At 44.0% G+C, this 18688-nt stretch overlaps 1 protein-coding gene across 1 annotated transcript in view; it reads right to left on the reverse strand.

The window, feature by feature from the left end:
• Positions 1-18688, reverse strand: part of LOC124270147 — a 45713-nt gene that overhangs the window by 4111 nt on the left and 22914 nt on the right. Inside the window, exons 11-15 of the mRNA XM_046705175.1 lie at positions 17781-17858; positions 16999-17059; positions 11028-11091; positions 10249-10665; positions 6932-7062 (exon numbers count right to left, since the gene is read on the reverse strand). Coding sequence (XP_046561131.1) covers positions 6932-7062; positions 10249-10665; positions 11028-11091; positions 16999-17059; positions 17781-17858 — 751 coding nt within the window. The remainder of the gene's footprint in view (positions 1-6931; positions 7063-10248; positions 10666-11027; positions 11092-16998; positions 17060-17780; positions 17859-18688) is intronic.

Genomic DNA, 18688 nt, shown 5'->3' on the forward strand with positions numbered 1-18688 from the left:
TAACATCAGAAACACACAACTGAGTGAAAGCGAAATCGCCTCTATTGGAAACGTGCGTTAGATCATCATCATCATCATCATCATCATCATCATCATCATCATCATCATCATCATCATCATCAGGGCCTATAGTGATTAAAGTGTCCGCTCGTCATGCCGAAGACCCAATTTCGATTCCCCACATGGGTACAATGTGTGAAGCCTATTTCTGGTGTCCCCCGCCGTGATATTGCTGGAATATTGCTAAAAGCGGCGCAAAACCATACTCACTCATCATCATCACCATCACCATCATCATCATCGCTGTCGTCTTCGTCATCATTATCGTTATCATCATCATCATCATCATCATCATCATCATCATCATCATCATCATCATCATCATCGCTGTCGTCTTCGTCATCATTATCGTTATCATCATCATCATCATCGCTGTCGTCTTCGTCATCATTATCGTTATCATCATCATCATCATCATCGCTGTCGTCTTCGTCATCATCATCATCATCATCGCTGTCGTCTTCGTCATCATTATCGTTATCATCATAATTGTGAACGTAAGCAACACTCATGTCACCAAACGCTTGCTGTCGTGTACTTCATTGAGTCAAAACATGGCGCCGCCACACCTTAGTGTGTACGTTTACAAAGGCTAATTATTCCCTGAATTACTTCCATTCATTATTAAGTGCAAACCAAAACCACTCTATTTAGCACCCACCAATTTCGTTTTTTCAAAAGTCTGTCTTTCTAAGGAAAAACAATTCAAACACTTATATCCAATAGCGGTCCTTGCCCTCGTGGCACACTTGGTATATTCCTTTCAGACCTAAACCCATCATGATTTACAGCTGTGCTGGCTGAACTCACATCTTTCTGCAAAAGGCGTTTAAACAAATTCCAGGCGAAATTTAACGAAAATCATAATGTTATTAGGAAATGTACTATCATGTACGAAATCTAATTATTATGGGATGCGAAAATTTTACACCTCCAGTCACAAAAAAAGTAATATAGTCTGTATTTTATTCATAAATATAAAAATACAAATAATCATTTCTATTAGAAAATAATAATAATCATATCTCGTTAGAAGTTCAAATATCAGTGGTTGATATGTTTCCAAACTAACACCGAACCCCCCAACTGTATAAGGCTGAAAGATTCCGGGAACGTGTAATAATATGTCATCAGTAAAATTGTTGGATATCGACCAAAGTGTGCCACGTCATCAGCCCAGCACCCCCACGTGTATACCATGGATATGAACCTTATGACTGAGAGTATAACTGGAATTATTAAAAGACATGCCCATTATTAAAAGTAATTAGCACATGTATATTTCATTCAGGCTGTCAATTCTTTAAAACGCATGTATCTTGTGGTTATGTAATGTTTCTCTGAAATGGTATTATAATTCTACGACTGGAATAAATTGACATATTCCGGTATTTTTACATAATTCCAATAAGGATCCCACTATTATATATTGTGCTTACAGTCTTCTGTAAGAAATATCTTGCCTTTGAAATATCCTTATATCCACCCCCAACAAACCAGCATGAGAATAAATAATTATGTATCATCAATCAATTGTCAAATTATCATTTTCAAACCAGGATTTATATCTGAAACCTTAGACTTCATTTTAACACCGTTTCATATTGTATAAAATATCTCGTGAGTGTCCTATGCCATATCGATACACATGCTGTTTTCTTAGGCGCACGGCAAACTCATCGATCTTAACTGGAAGTTCAATCATGTCCAATTTATTATCACATACACAAAGAACAAATGAAGCCTCATGCACAAAAAAGCGTTTTGTTGAAAACTCTTAAACCCCGTACAATATGAACATTATCTCCTCTTCATATGAACAATTAGTGAATATGGAGATGGATCTTCTTTTTTCAAATGTTATGGTTAGCTATCATTATCACGAATCGATCACAAAGTGAATCGATCGTCGTTTAAGCTGGAGCTATTGATATTTCACAGATGGCGAGTAAAGACACACGGTCACGTGACACCACGGGCTGTTTTGATTGATTGCACGTGCTGCAGTGGTACGTCATCAACATGCCTCTGCGTTATTTCTATGTTTGTTATCAACAGCTTACTTTAACAATAGATTAATTTGTGAGCGGTATGTTGTGACTCAGCGCGGAAACGATGTCGATTGAGTTTTGCATGACAGTACCATAAACCCGCACAGCTGGTATCGGTTTGTGAAGGTCAATAGTAGTTCGAGATTTGGATCTCTGATATTCGCAAGATGCATATGAAAGTAAAACGTTTAACAAATATATTTCAGCATGAATACTATATTATGCAGATTCACTGTAGACTTTGGCAACCAAGTTGTCTATTTGCAAGGCGCCGTGATTCCTTTTGCAGAGTCGCCTCCCTTAGGCATGGCAGAAGTATATGATCGTGGGTTTGAATCCAACATTGGCTCTACTCCTCACCTTCAGTCCAAGCATCCTGGTCCTCACTGACCTCACAAATCTACTCCTCACCTTCAGTCCAAACATCCAGGTCCTCACTCACCTCACAAATCTACTCCTCACCTTTAGTCGAAACATCCAGGTCCTCACTCATGACCTCACAAATCTACTCCTCACCTTCAGTCCAAGCATCCAGGTCCTCACTCACCTCACAAATCTACTCCTCACCTTCACTCCACGCATCCAGGTCCACACTCACCTCACAAATCTACTCCTCACCTTTAGTCCAAGCATCCACGTCCTCACTCACCTCACAAATCTACTCCTCACCTTCAGTCCAAGCATCCACGTCCTCACTCATGACCTCACAAATCTACTCCTCACCTTCAGTCCAAACATCCAGGTCCTCACTCACCTCACAAATCTACTCCTCACCTTTAGTCCAAACATCCAGGTCCTCACTCATGACCTCACAAATCTACTCCTCATCTTCAGTCCAAGCATCCAGGTCCTCACTCACCTCACAAATCTACTCCTCACCTATAGTCCAAACATCCAGGTCCTCACTCACCTCACAAATCTACTCCTCACCTTTAGTCCAAACATCCAGGTCCTCACTCATGACCTCACAAATCTACTCCTCATCTTCAGTCCAAGCATCCAGGTCCTCACTCACCTCACAAATCTACTCCTCATCTTCAGTCCAAACATCCAGGTCCTCACTCACCTCACAAATCTACTCCTCACCTTCAGTCCAAGCATCCAGGTCCTCACTCATGACCTCACAAATCTACTCCTCATCTTCAGTCCAAACATCCAGGTCCTCACTCACCTCACAAATCTACTCCTCACCTTCAGTCCTAACATCCAGGTCCTCACTCACCTCACAAATCTACTCCTCACCTTTAGTCCAAGCATCCAGGTCCTCACTCATGACCTCACAAATCTACTCCTCATCTTCAGTCCAAACATGCAGGTCCTCACTCACCTCACAAATCTACTCCTGACCTGTAGTCCAAACATCCAGGTCCTCACTCATGACCTCACAAATCTACTCCTCATCTTCAGCCCAAACATGCAGGTCCTCACTCACCTCACAAATCTACTCCTCACCTTTAGTCCAAACATCCAGGTCCTCACTCACCTCACAAATCTACTCCTCATCTTCAGTCCAAACATCCAGGTCCTCACTCACCTCACAAATCTACTCCTCATCTTCAGTCCAAACATCCAGGTCCTCACTCACCTCACAAATCTACTCCTCACCTTTAGTCCAAACATCCAGGTCCTCATTCACCTCACAAATCTACTCCTCACCTTTAGTCCAAACATTCAGGTCCTCACTCACCTCACAAATCTACTCCTCACCTTTAGTCAAAACATCCAGGTCCTCACTCATGACCTCACAAATCTTCTCCTCACCTTTAGTCCAAACATCCAGGTCCTCACTCACCTCACAAATGTACTCCTCATCTTCAGTCCAAACATCCAGGTCCTCACTCACCTCACAAATCTACTCCTCACCTTTAGTCCAAACATCCAGGTCCTCACTCACCTCACAAATCTACTCCTCACCTTTAGTCCAAACATCCAGGTCCTCACTCACCTCACAAATCCTACTCCTCACATCTACTCCTCAGTCCAAACATCCAGGTCCTCACTCACCTCACAAATCTACTCCTCACCTTTAGTCCAAACATCCAGGTCCTCACTCACCTCACAAATCCTACTCCTCACCTTTAGTCCAAACATCCAGGTCCCTCACTCACACCTCACAAATCTACTCCTCACCTTTTAGTCCAAAACATCCAGGTCCTCACTCATGACCTCACAAATCTACTCCTCACCTTTAGTCCAAACATCCAGGTCCTCACTCACCTCACAAATTCTACTCCTCACCTTTCAGTCCAAACATCCAGGTCCTCACTCACCTCACAAATCTACTCCTCACCTTTAGTCCAAACATCCAGGTCCTCACTCACCTCACAAATCTACTCCTCACCTTTAGTCCAAACATCCAGGTCCTCACTCACCTCACAAATCTACTCCTCACCTTTAGTCCAAGCATCCAGGTCCTCACTCACCTCACAAATCTACTCCTCACCTTTAGTCCAAACATCCAGGTTCTCACTGATGACGTCACAAATCTACTCCTCACCTTTAGTCCAAGCATCCAGGTCCTCACTCACCTCACCTAGTCAAATCTACTCACCCTCACCTTCAGTCCAAGCATCCAGGTTCACTCACTGATGACCTCACAAATCTACTCCTCACCTTTAGTCCAAGCATCCAGGGTCCTCACTCACCTCACAAATCTACTCCTCACCTTTCAGTCCAAACATCCAGGTCCTCACTCACCTCACAAATCTACTCCTCACCTTTAGTCCAAACATCCAGGTCCTCACTCACCTCACAAATCTACTCCTCACCTTTAGTCCAAACATCCAGGTCCTCACTGACGACGTCACAAATCTACTCCTCACCTTTTAGTCCAAACATCCAGGTCCTCACTCACCTCACAAATCTACTCCTCACCTTTCAGTCCAAGCATCCAGGTCCTCACTCACCTCACAAATCTACTCCTCACCTTTAGTCCAAGCATCCAGGTCCTCACTCACCTCACAAATCTACTCCTCACCTTCAGTCCAAACATCCAGGTCCTCACTCACCTCACAAATCTACTCCTCACCTTCAGTCCAAACATCCAGGTCCTCACTCACCTCACAAATCTACTCCTCACCTTTAGTCCAAGTCATCCAGGTCCTCTCCTCACCTCACAAATCTACTCACCTCACCTTTAGTCCAAGCATCCAGGTCCTCACTCACTCAGGTCCTCCTCAACACAAATCCTCACCTTTAGTCCTCATCCTCTCTCACCTCACAAATCGTCCAAATCCAGGTCAAGTCATCCAGGTCCTCGGGTCCTCACTCACCTCACAAATCTACTCTACTCCTCACCTTTAGTCCACAAATCCTCACTCACCTCACAAATCTACTCCTTTCCGTCCAAACATCCAGGTCCTCACTGACGACGTCACAAATCTACTACTCACCTTTAGTCCAAGCATCCAGGTCCTCACTCACCTCACCTCCTCACCTTCCGTCCAAACCAGGTCCTCACTGACGACGTCACAAATCTACTTCCCTCACCTTCAGTCCAAGCATCCAGGTCCTCACTCACCTCACAAATCTACTCCTCACCTTTTGTCCAAGCATCCAGGTCCTCACTCACGACCTCACAAAATCTACTCCTCACCTTTCAGTCCAAGCATCCAGGTCCTCACTGGCGGCGATCCTCCTCACCTCACAAATCTACTCCTCACCTTTCAGTCCAAGCATCCAGGTCCTCACTCACCTCACACAAATCTACTCCTCACCCTTCAGTCCAAGCATCCAGGTCCTCACACTCACCTCATCCAGGTCCTCACAAATCTCCTCACTCTCTCACCTTCAGTCCAAGCATCCAGGTCACAAATCCTCCTCATCTTCAGTCCAAGCATCCAGGTCCTCACTCATGACGTCACAAATCTACTCCTCATCTTCAGTCCAAGCATCCAGGACCTCACTCACGACCTCACAAATCTACTCCTCACTTTCAGTCCAAGCATCCAGGACCTCACTGACGACGTCACAAATCTACTACTCACCTTTAGTCCAAGCATCCAGGTCCCCACTGACCTCACAAATCTACTCCTCACCTTTCGTCCAAGCATCCAGGTCCTCACTGACGACGTCACAAATCTACTCCTCACATTCAGTCCAAGCATCCAGGTCCTCACTCACCTCACAAATCTACTCCTCACCTTTCGTCCAAGCATCCAGTTCCTCACTCACCTCACAAATCTACTCCTCACCTTCCTTCCAAACATCCAGGTCCTCACTGACGACGTCACAAATCTACTCCTCACCTTTAGTCCAAGCATCCAGGTCCTCACTCACCTCACAAATCTACTCCTCACCTTCAGTCCAAGCATCCAGGTCCTCACTCACCTCACAAATCTAGTCCTCATCTTCAGTCCAAGCATCCAGGTCCTCACTCATGACGTCACAAATCTACTCCTCATCTTCAGTCCAAACATCCAGGACCTCACTGACGACCTCACAAATCTACTCCTCACCTTCAGTCCAAGCATCCAGGTCCTCACTCACCTCACAAATCTACTCCTCACCTTTAGTCCAAGCATCCAGGTCCTCACTCACCTCACAAATCTACTCCTCACCTTCAGTCCAAGCATCCAGGTCCTCACTCACCTCACAAATCTACTCCTCATCTTCAGTCCAAGCATCCAGGTCCACACTCATGACGTCACAAATCTACTCCTCATCTTCAGTCCAAGCATCCAGGACCTCACTGACGACCTCACAAATCTACTCCTCACCTTTAGTCCAAGCATCCAGGTCCTCACTCACCTCACAAATCTACTCCTCACCTTTAGTCCAAACATCCAGGTCCTCACTCACCTCACAAATCTACTCCTCACCTTCCGTTTGATCCCCGCATCCAGGTCCTCACTGATTGTCCGAACGTGCTGGGCGAATCCCATCATCTCGCGTTCTCTTTCAACGACGCTCTGACGACGAGGGTTTGTGACGCCGTCAGGTTCCCTCTTGCCTGTAAACATTTCATTCCTTGCTAAATATAAACTCCATGTATGCATACATTCGGGGGAATTTCGTCCAGATGCACCTCCCTTCCCCGCCTCGTTTGTCTAATGCACATACCTATCTAGATAGGTTGATACATAAAAGCATCCACGGCCTCAGTAAATTCAGTGAGTGAGTGAATTTGGTTTTACGCCGTTTTTAGCAATATTCCAGCAATATCACGACGTGGGACACCAGAAATGGGTTTCACTCATTGTACCCATATGGGGAATCGAACCCCGGGCCTTCGGCGTGACGAGCGAACGCTTTAACCACTAGTTCATCCCACCGCCCCGGCCTCAGTAAAGCTTTCAAACAGTTCAACGCATCAATGACAAATATAAAGTCCGATGTAACTCCCTATTCAGACATGTACCATATCTACTGGACAGCTGTTTGTTCAAATTAATACATGACTTGCCTTTGCATGTGTTTGTGACGAGTGTCATCAGTGATATGAGAACAGATGTTGACGATACACTCAAAATGGGCACTGCTTTGGGTCCAGCTATGTAATGATTACCAAAATGGCTCTAAAACATTTATGATTAATTATTTAGTTACTGGAGTGAGTTAAAGGGTTCTGTTTCACATCATATAGTTATCATACTGGAGGGAGAACGGAAATGGGTAAAGGTACAAGAGCTACAACAGGAACCGGTATGGTTGTTGAATAATGAACACTCTAATATCTTGCACAATGCAAATATACTTGTGTTAAGAAGTGAAGGATTATTTCATATTACTATGATCAATATCCTCTGCCAAACCTGGAAGCATAATAGGCGTGAAGCAGGATTCGAACCAATGATCATAATCATAGGATTGTGGAGTGTGTAAGGGACGCAACTCTGCATATCGAATGTGGCGCTTTAGACGACAGTCAACTACCTCCCACCTTACCCGTGGCCCCATACTCCCATAAAGCGACACGGGCTGAACCCACACTATTGAAGAATTCAGGGTGCTCATATATTTCCGAACACAATGAACATTGGCGTGATCCGCCAGTAGCGTTACTGTATCTATCCGTGAAGATCCGGGTTAGAACTGCTCCTCAGCAACTAACGGGTGGTCAGGATTGCTGACTTGGTTGACACATGTCATCGGATCCCAGTTGGGTAGATCGATGCTCATGCTGTTGACCATCGGATAGTCTGGTCCAGATCAAGTCAAAGCATTGATTACACAACAGTCTCGTTTCCTGCTGACTGTGTTCCGTCCTATTGTGCAACTTAGTACAATGACCAGTCCAGAATTTGTAGACCAACTCAACTGGATGTATAAATATTAATAAGTATTACTTGATACATCTTATCACTTGTATATTGCAACACTATGCTCCTTCTAATCCTTATAAACACGTCGTGGAGCGTGCTCTGTCGTGCAGAATGCTCTGACAAATGGAAATCGTGGAAATCTCAAAACGAAGTCCTGCCGCTAGAAATGTTTGGTGGTCTGGTACGGCCTTGATATTATATCAATCACATTGTACATTACAAAAATACATTTAATAAGCGCAAAAAATACATAACAGGTGTAACCAGTGAGCCAGATGAATTGTGAATCATTGTACGGCCTTTTCTAACAGGGGCAGTCTGTGAAGTCTTAGTTAACCACATGCTGCCTAAACCTCGACATAAAATATAAAAATACGATTGTTTAAAACTTAAAAATAAAATCAATTTGTAAATTCCATTTTCCTATGAAACAAGGAAGTGAAATTCAGTGTAACCGTAGTGTCTCCTTTTACTTTCACACGAGAAAATTCGGATCGGCTGAAAAGTAGGTCATTGTCTGAATTGGTTAATGAGACTCATGTTTCGGTTTGCGTTATATACACACCGCCGCCATATAGCTGGAATATTGCTGAGTGAGCAAAAAGACATTTGTGTCATTTATCAAACATATTTCTCGATGACCTTATTCTATTGACTGTGCATGGTGTTTCCATGTCTAAATGGTGTTTCCATGGAGTTCAATACGTACTGATCTTGTGATAACTGTACATGTTTGACAACGGTTAATCAACGGTAAACTGAACCACCGGGGCCTGAAAAGAAGACCTTGGTTGTGCACACTGCGTGTCTGAATACAACCATCAACTGTCCATAGCCAAACGGACACAGACAAGCCTGGTTAACTCGCGTGCGCGAGTGAGTTAGTGAGTATGATTATCACGGCGGGGGACACTAGAAGTGGGCTTCACACATTGTACCCATGTGGGGAATCAAACAAGCGACTTTGGCGTGTCAAGCGAACGCTTAAACCACTGGGCTACCCCACCGCCAGTAACTAACTCGAATCAAACAAGCGACTTTGGCGTGTCAAGCGAACGCTTAAACCACTGGGCTACCCCACCGCCAGTAACTAACTCGAGGCGACTAGGACTTGTGTTATTACTTGTGAACATTTGTGAGCTCATATGACTGCATAAAGAAAGCCATTCGCTTACGATCTATGAGTGTGAGAATAGTTTTACATCGCCTTTAACAATATTCCAGCAATATCACGGCGGGGAATTCCAGAAATGGGCTCAACCGATGTACCTATGTGGGAATTCGAACAGGTTTTCGGCCCGAGGACCGAATTCGCAGCCATTAGGCGACCACATCAAAACCATCCGATATACGTCCTGCTATCATGCTAGTTAGAAACAAGCGGAGGGCCCATACTGAGTGAGTGAGTTTAGTTTTACGCCGCTTTAGCAATATTCCAGCAATATCACGGCGGGGGACACCGGAAATGGGCTTCACATATTGTACCCATGTGGGGAATCGAACCCGGGTCTTCGGCATGACGAACGAACGCTTTAACCACTACGCTACCCCACCGCCCCGCCCATACTGAGAGGGCCCATACTGTTTCTTAGACACAGCTCGGCAACAATGAAGAAGACTTAAGGTTTTGTTCGAAACAAGCGGCAAGTCAATATGATACCAATGAGTATCGCTTGTCACGCCGAGAACCCAGGTTCGATTCCCCACATGGGTACAATGCGTGAAGGCCATTTCTGGTCTCCCCCGGCGTGATATTGCTGGAATGTTGCGAAAAGAGGCATAAAGCTAAAACTCACTCACACACTATAACATTCGCTTACTATCGTCGTGTTTATATGCTTGACACACCATGACATACCATAAAAGATACATACCACTTGATGTCATCTCACTATCTTCATCAGTGCTACTTCGTGGTCTACAAACGTTTCTCATGCGCATGCGCTGACGCTGCTGTTTTTCACTCTCATCTAAGTTTGTATCAACCCTTCCGAGTGGCTTCTTCGATTTGATGTCCGGTAAATTTATAATGGAAAACCCCAGCCCTTTTCCATCTCTTGGCTTCCCAAACTGCCACACTTTCGAGTCAAAGAACTTGCAAGTGTTTACATCAAGTGCCTCAACTGTGGTGTTAGAACAAAGTTTCCGTCGCGTCCAGTTGTCATGGTTATCTGTTTCGTCTTCTACTGACTGACGTAACGGCACGTGCAGTTCGTGCAGGATGGACTTCCGCCACTGCTGTAGTCGGACTTCATGTTCCTGCTGCTGCTTCTCAGCGAGGTACAGCGACCCTGAAAGAAAATATCACATAAAAGTATAAAATGTAAGTTTTTTAGTTCTTTAAGTGATATTTGATTTTAGATTCCTATTACGAAGACTACTACGACAGAGAAAATAGGGGATGGTATAGATCCTGCAATGTAGCCTTGCAGGAATTGTAGGTTCAACTAAGAGGTTCTAAACCTTGTTGCATGTGATCTTTAGCTTAATTAAAAAGAAACGAGCTGGGGTTTTGATTTCTTTAATGATGTGGTTTAATTAAAGTTTGATCTGTGTTGTGATGTTTACCATTTTAACTGCCATTCTGAGCTAGGTATTTGAGTATGATAATTAGATGTGAAATTGTAACTCACTGTAATCTAAAGCCACTTACCGTGTTTTCTTCTCCACTCGTATGCCTCTACCCGTCTGAGTTTCTTCAACACTGATATAGACCCCTGAAACAAATAACACATGATATATGGCATACATACAATGGTAGAATATTTGACAAACACACAAAGGTAGAATATATGACATATATGAATATATTCATTAAAGAGAGAAATCATCAACAGACCGGTGTCCCTGTCAAATGCGTGTGAGACTGAAACTATTGTGTCTATGTAATATGGAAGGCTCAAAAGCGGACCGATGAATTGCAATCTAACTCGAAAACTAATAAACATATAATACTCAATGAAACGCTGATCATAATCAAAACATCAGACCAACTCTGTAAGTTTTTTTGCAGAATTTATGTCCTAAAAATAGAAAAGTTGTTTAACAAACTATCATTAAAATATTGACACAGTTCACTATTTGTTACGAGGGAGGAGTGCAGAGAAAGGGACAGCCAGGTGTTCGAGAAAGGATGGAGACGGCACAGCACAGGTTAATGAATCAATAACTTTGTCGGTACTTCTCTAACACCTGGCTGTCCCCTTCTCTGTAGTCCTCCCCTCGTAACAAATAGTGAACTGTGTCAATATTTTAATGATAGTTTGTTAAACAACTTTTTTATTTTTAGGACATAAATTCTGCAAAAAACTTACAGAGTTGGTCTGGCGTTTTGATTTTGATCAGTGTTTCATTGAGTATTTTCTGTTGATTAGTTTTCGAGTTAGATTGCAATTCATCGGTCCGCTTTTGAGCCAAACGCACTATAAGTGTAAGGTGGATATGGTAATCTGAGACTCCATATTTATCCGGGATCATATTGTCTTGATCCACACGTGCCAGGACAGTGAATCGGTCTAATCCTCTATTCTGTAACAAAACAATACAATGACTCTCATGCAACCAAAACATAAATAGAAGATTCTCACTTACTAAGTTAATCCGTTAGAATTATATCATCTACCCATAAAAAGCAACTCTTGAGATCGTAAGTTTTTGCTTCATTTTTTAAATCACAATTTTAAGCGATGGCCAAAGACAGGTGTGTAAATATTAAACGATAACGCCAGACAAAAGTCACGATAATCAGGTGATTCCTTTGGGCATCAGAGACAAAACAGATCTGAGTGTAGTTTTAGGTTGCACTCAGCAATATTCCAGCTATATGGCGGTAAAACAGATGTGAAAACCGCAGGAATGGATCCTTGAAAATCAGTTATGACGCCAGGTGTAAATGGTAATCACGTTCTACTGTCCCGCCACTTGCACAATGTGCAAACAAAGGTGTTGCTAGACACTGCACATAGTGCACATCCGCCATTTGTACAACTTGCATACACTTGTCGTAAGAGGCGACTAACGGGATCGGGTGGTCAAAGTCGCTGACTTGGTTGACACGTGTCATCGTATCCCAATTGTAGATCAATGCTCATGATGTTGATCACTGGATTGTCTGGTCCAGACTCGATTATTTACAGACTGCCGTCAAATAGCTGGAATATTGCTGAGTGCGGCCTTAAATAAACAAACAAATAAAAGTGTTAATGGACACTGCCCATCAGTGTACAGGTAACCAACAGCTGAAGTGTTACTGGACACTGCCCATCAGTGTACAGGTAACCAACAGCTGAAGTGTTACTGGACACTGCCCATCAGTGTACAGGTAACCAACAGCTGAAGTGTTACTGGACACTGCCCATCAGTGTACAGGTAACCAACAGCTGAAGTGTTACTGGACACTGCCCATCAGTGTACAGGTAACCAACAGCTGAAGTGTTACTGGACACTGCCCATCAGTGTACAGGTAACCAACAGCTGAAGTGTTACAGGACACTGCCCATCAGTGTACAGGTAACCAACAGCTGAAGTGTTACTGGACACTGCCCATCGAAGTGTACAGGTAACCAACAGCTGAAGTGTTACTGGACACTGCCCATCAGTGTACAGGTAACCAACAGCTGAAGTGTTACTGGACACTGCCCATCAGTGTACAGGTAACCAACAGCTGAAGTGATACTGGACAGTGCCCATCAGTGTACAGGTAACCAACAGCTGAAGTGTTACTGGAAACTGCCCATCAGTGTACAGGTAACCAACAGCTGAAGTGTTACTGGACACTGCCCATCAGTGTACAGGTAACCAACAGCTGAAGTGTTACAGGACACTGCCCATCAGTGTACAGGTAACCAACAGCTGAAGTGTTACTGGACACTGCCCATCAGTGTACAGGTAACCAACAGCTGAAGTGTTACAGGACACTGCCCATCAGTGTACAGGTAACCAACAGCTGAAGTGTTACTGGACACGGCCCATCAGTGTACAGGTAACCAACAGCTGAAGTGTTACAGGACACTGTCCATCAGTGTACAGGTAACCAACAGCTGAAGTGTTACTGACACTGCCCATCAGTATTACAGGTAACCAACAGCTGAAGTGTTACTGGACACTGCCCATCAGTGTACAGGTAACCAACAGCTGAAGTGTTACTGGACACTGCCCATCAGTGTACAGGTAACCAACAGCTGAAGTGTTACTGGACACTGCCCATCAGTGTACAGGTAACCAACAGCTGAAGTGTTACAGGACACGGCCCATCAGTGTACAGGTAACCAACAGCTGAAGTGTTACTGGACACTGCCCATCAGTGTACAGGTAACCAACAGCTGAAGTGTTACTGGACACTGCCCATCAGTGTACAGGTAACCAACAGCTGAAGTGTTACTGGACACTGCCCATCAGTGTACAGGTAACCAACAGCTGAAGTGTTACTGGACACTGCCCATCAGTGTACAGGTAACCAACAGCTGAAGTGTTACTGGACACTGCCCATCAGTGTACAGGTAACCAACAGCTGAAGTGTTACTGGACACTGCCCATCAGTGTACAGGTAACCAACAGCTGAAGTGTTACTGGACACTGCCCATCAGTGTACAGGTAACCAACAGCTGAAGTGTTACAGGACACTGCCCATCAGTGTACAGGTAACCAACAGCTGAAGTGTTACAGGACACTGCCCATCAGTGTACAGGTAACCAACAGCTGAAGTGTTACTGGACACTGCCCATCAGTGTACAGGTAACCAACAGCTGAAGTGTTACTGGACACTGCCCATCAGTGTACAGGTAACCAACAGCTGAAGTGTTACTGGACACTGCCCATCAGTGTACAGGTAACCAACAGCTGAAGTGTTACTGGACACTGCCCATCAATGTACAGGTAACCAACAGCTGAAGTGTTACTGGACACTGCCCATCAAGTGTACAGGTAACCAACAGCTGAAGTGTTACTGGACACTGCCCATCGAAGTGTACAGGTAACCAACAGCTGAAGTGTTACTGGACACTGCCCATCAGTGTACAGGTAACCAACAGCTGAAGTGTTACTGGACACGGCCCATCAGTGTACAGGTAACCAACAGCTGAAGTGTTACTGGACACTGCCCATCAGTGTACAGGTAACCAACAGCTGAAGTGTTACTGGACACTGCCCATCAGAATGTACAGGTAACCAACAGCTGAAGTGTTACTGGACACTGCCCATCAGTGTACAGGTAACCAACAGCTGAAGTGTTACTGGACACTGCCCATCAGTGTACAGGTAACCAACAGCTGAAGTGTTACTGGACACTGCCCATCAGTGTACAGGTAACCAACAGCTGAAGTGTTACTGGACACTGCCCATCAATGTACAGGTAACCAACAGCTGAAGTGTTACTGGACACTGCCCATCAGTGTACAGGTAACCAACAGCTGAAGTGTTACAGGACACTGCCCATCAGTGTACAGGTAACCAACAGCTGAAGTGTTACAGGACACTGCCCATCAGTGTACAGGTAACCAACAGCTGAAGTGTTACTGGACACTGCCCATCAGTGTACAGGTAACCAACAGCTGAAGTGTTACTGGACACTGCCCATCAGTGTACAGGTAACCAACAGCTGAAGTGTTACTGACACTGCCCATCAATGTACAGGTAACCAACAGCTGAAGTGTTACTGGACACTGCCCATCAGTGTACAGGTAACCAACAGCTGAAGTGTTACTGGACACTGCCCATCAGTGTACAGGTAACCAACAGCTGAAGTGTTACTGGACACTGCCCATCAGTGTACAGGTAACCAACAGCTGAAGTGTTACTTGACACTGCCCATCAGTGTACAGGTAACCAACAGCTGAAGTGTTACTGGACACTGCCCATCAGTGTACAGGTAACCAACAGCTGAAGTGTTACAGGACACTGCCCATCAGTGTACAGGTAACCAACAGCTGAAGTGTTACTGGACACTGCCCATCAGTGTACAGGTAACCAACAGCTGAAGTGTTACTGGACACTGCCCATCAGTGTACAGGTAACCAACAGCTGAAGTGTTACTGGAAACTGCCCATCAGTGTACAGGTAACCAACAGCTGAAGTGTTACTGGACACTGCCCATCAGTGTACAGGTAACCAACAGCTGAAGTGTTACTGGAAACTGCCCATCAGTGTACAGGTAACCACAGCTGAAGTGTGACTGGACACTGCCCATCAGTGTACAGGTAACCAACAGCTGAAGTGTTACTGGACACTGCCCATCAGTGTACAGGTAACCAACAGCTGAAGTGTGACTCGACACTGCCCATCAGTGTACAGGTAACCAACAGCTGAAGTGTTACTGGACACTGCCCATCAGTGTACAGGTAACCAACAGCTGAAGTGTTACTGGACACTGCCCATCAGTGTACAGGTAACCAACAGCTGAAGTGTTACTGGACACTGCCTATCGGTGTACAGGTAACCAACAGCTGAAGTGTTACAGGACACTGCCATCAGTGTACAGGTAACCAACAGCTGAAGTGTTACTGGACACTGCCTATCGGTGTACAGGTAACCAACAGCTGAAGTGTTACAGGACACTGCCATCAGTGTACAGGTAACCAACAGCTGAAGTGTTACTGGACACTGCCCATCAGTGTACAGGTAACCAACAGCTGAAGTGTTACTGGACACTGCCCATCAGTGTACAGGTAACCAACAGCTGAAGTGTTACTGGACACTGCCCATCAGTGTACAGGTAACCAACAGCTGAAGTGTTACTGGACACTGCCCATCAGTGTACAGGTAACCAACAGCTGAAGTCCGGGGCTCAGTTAATTGTCTTCTCAATCTAACCTGCATCCTTTAGGGGTGTAATATTGTATTTTTACCTCGATATAAAGCTAGTTATACAATACATCTATTTACAACTCCTAAATCGCAATATTACAAGTCACATATGAATAATAACAGAAGCTGTTGAAGAACCAGCTTACACAGAGTTTCTAGTATTACACAGTTGGCTATTAATAGTAGAATCATCACAGTCAACTAAGCCCTAATGTTTCCCATCCACAATATCCTATCTTTGCTTTTTAATTTTAAAAACAAATGATAGCGGGCTGTGAGTCACCTGCAAAAAGGGAAAATGTAAATCAATGAAATAAACGTGCTATGTCGGGATACGAACCGTATCGCATCCGTATTATCTGGATACGCTTCATATACGGCCTCACCGTATCGTTACACTTCTAATAGCCATAGACCTGTGAAGGTCCGGCTTAGAATTGATCTTCAGTAACCCAGGCTTGTCGTAAGAGGCGTCTAACGGGATCGGGTGGTCAGGCTCGCTGACTTGGTTCATACATGTCATCGTATCCCAGTTGCGTAGATCGATGATCATGCTGTTGATCACTGGATTGTCTGGTCCACACTCGATTATTTACACACAGCCACCATATAGCTGGAATATTGCTGAGTGCGGCCTAAAACTAAACTCATTCACTCTAATAACATCTATACGTCACAAACACCCGAATAACAATGTTTCCAGTTACACACAGGGCACATCCTACAACAGTTAGGTCTGGAGAGCGACACCCGACTGTAGAGCAGTCACACTGAGGATCATCGCCTATATGTTGTGGATGTGGTAATAAAGGAGTTCAACTTACAGATTTGACAACGATGAGCCAGTCGGAGTAGTGGCTGTCCTTGACCAACACGTCTCCGCGTCTAAAGACGTCGCGGGAAGGTAAACATGTCAGATCAGAAGGGCGGAGTTGAGAAAATAGACATAGGTTTGTGCAAAAAATGGTATGGTCATGTGTCCTTATCCTGGGATACTCACTAATCCATGAAACGATTTAAAATGTTACTTTGAATTTGCATGTGCGTTTAAAGTTGTCCCACCAGACACCAGGGATACACGTATACTGGTATACACACTGTATCATATGAGGACTTCTTAATTCTACTCTCTCGCTACAAAAGGCGCGGAGCGGTAGCCCTAGTAGTCAAAGCGTTCGCTCGTCACGCCGAAGACCCGGGTTCGATTCCCCACATGGGTACAATGTGTGTTGCCCATTTCTGGTGTCCCCCGCCGTGATATTGCTGGAATATTGCTAAAGCGGCGTAAAACTAAACTCACTCACTACAGAAATACTTTGGCGTTTCTGCAGCGAGTTATCTGCTTGGCTGGCTTAGTTGACGCGTATGATGTCAGTCATTGGAATGTCTGAAGGAATCTCGGTCATTTACAGTGCGCCGTCATGTAGCTTAAACATTGCGGTGTTCAAGAACAGACAAAACTCTGAGGAGTGAGTAGTCACACTGGAGGACCTAGTTGATTCTGTTTCATCATGACATGGATCGTAACTCTTGATATCAATCACTAACTTCCTTGTCAAGATTCCTTTTTTTCTGTGGCGTAAAACAACATTCAATCGTGACTCACTTAAAGTAGAGGAAGAGGCACTTGGCTGGATGTTCCTGGAGCCTCCATAACGGCCAGCCGTCCAGGAATCTCAGATGTCTGTGGGAAGAAGGCAGATGAAACTCCATCCTCACAACATGCCATGATGTTTATGGTACACATAAAAAGTAGAAATGATTTCTACAAGAACAATGGAATAAAAGCATTACAATGTGTAATGATATAGGACGAATATACACCAAAAGCATTTATTCTGGACAGAAGATAATTTTGTGTTTGTTTCTGCAAGAACAATGGAATAAAAACATTACAATGTGTAATGATATAGGACGAATATACACCAACAGCATTTATTCTGGACAGAAGATAATTTTGTGTTTGTTTCTGCAAGAACAATGGAATAAAAACATTACAATGTGTACTGATATAGGACGAATATACACCATCAGCATTTATTCTGGACAGAAGATAATTTTGTGTTTGTTTCTACAAGAACAATGGAATAAAAACATTACAATGTGTAATGATATAGGACGAATATACACCAACAGCATTTTTTCTGGACAGAAGATAATTTTGTGTTTGTTTCTACAAGAACAATGGAATAAAAGCATTACAATGTGTACACCAACAGCATTTTTCTGATATGGGACAATGTGTACTGATATAGGACGAATATACACCAACAGCATTTATTCTGGACAGAAGATAATTTTGTGTTTGTTTCTACAAGAACAATGGAATAAAAACATTACAACGTGTAATGATATAGGACGAATATACACCAACAGCATTTATTCTGGACAGAAGATAATTTTGTGTTTGTTTCTACAAGAACAATGGAATAAAAACATTACAATGTGTAATGATATAGGACGAATATACACCAACAGCATTTATTCTGGACAGAAGATAATTTTGTGTTTGTT

Source organism: Haliotis rubra, unplaced genomic scaffold (genome assembly GCF_003918875.1).
Source record: "Haliotis rubra isolate DU_JTF1 unplaced genomic scaffold, ASM391887v1 Scf15, whole genome shotgun sequence".
NCBI lineage: Eukaryota > Metazoa > Mollusca > Gastropoda > Lepetellida > Haliotidae > Haliotis > Haliotis rubra.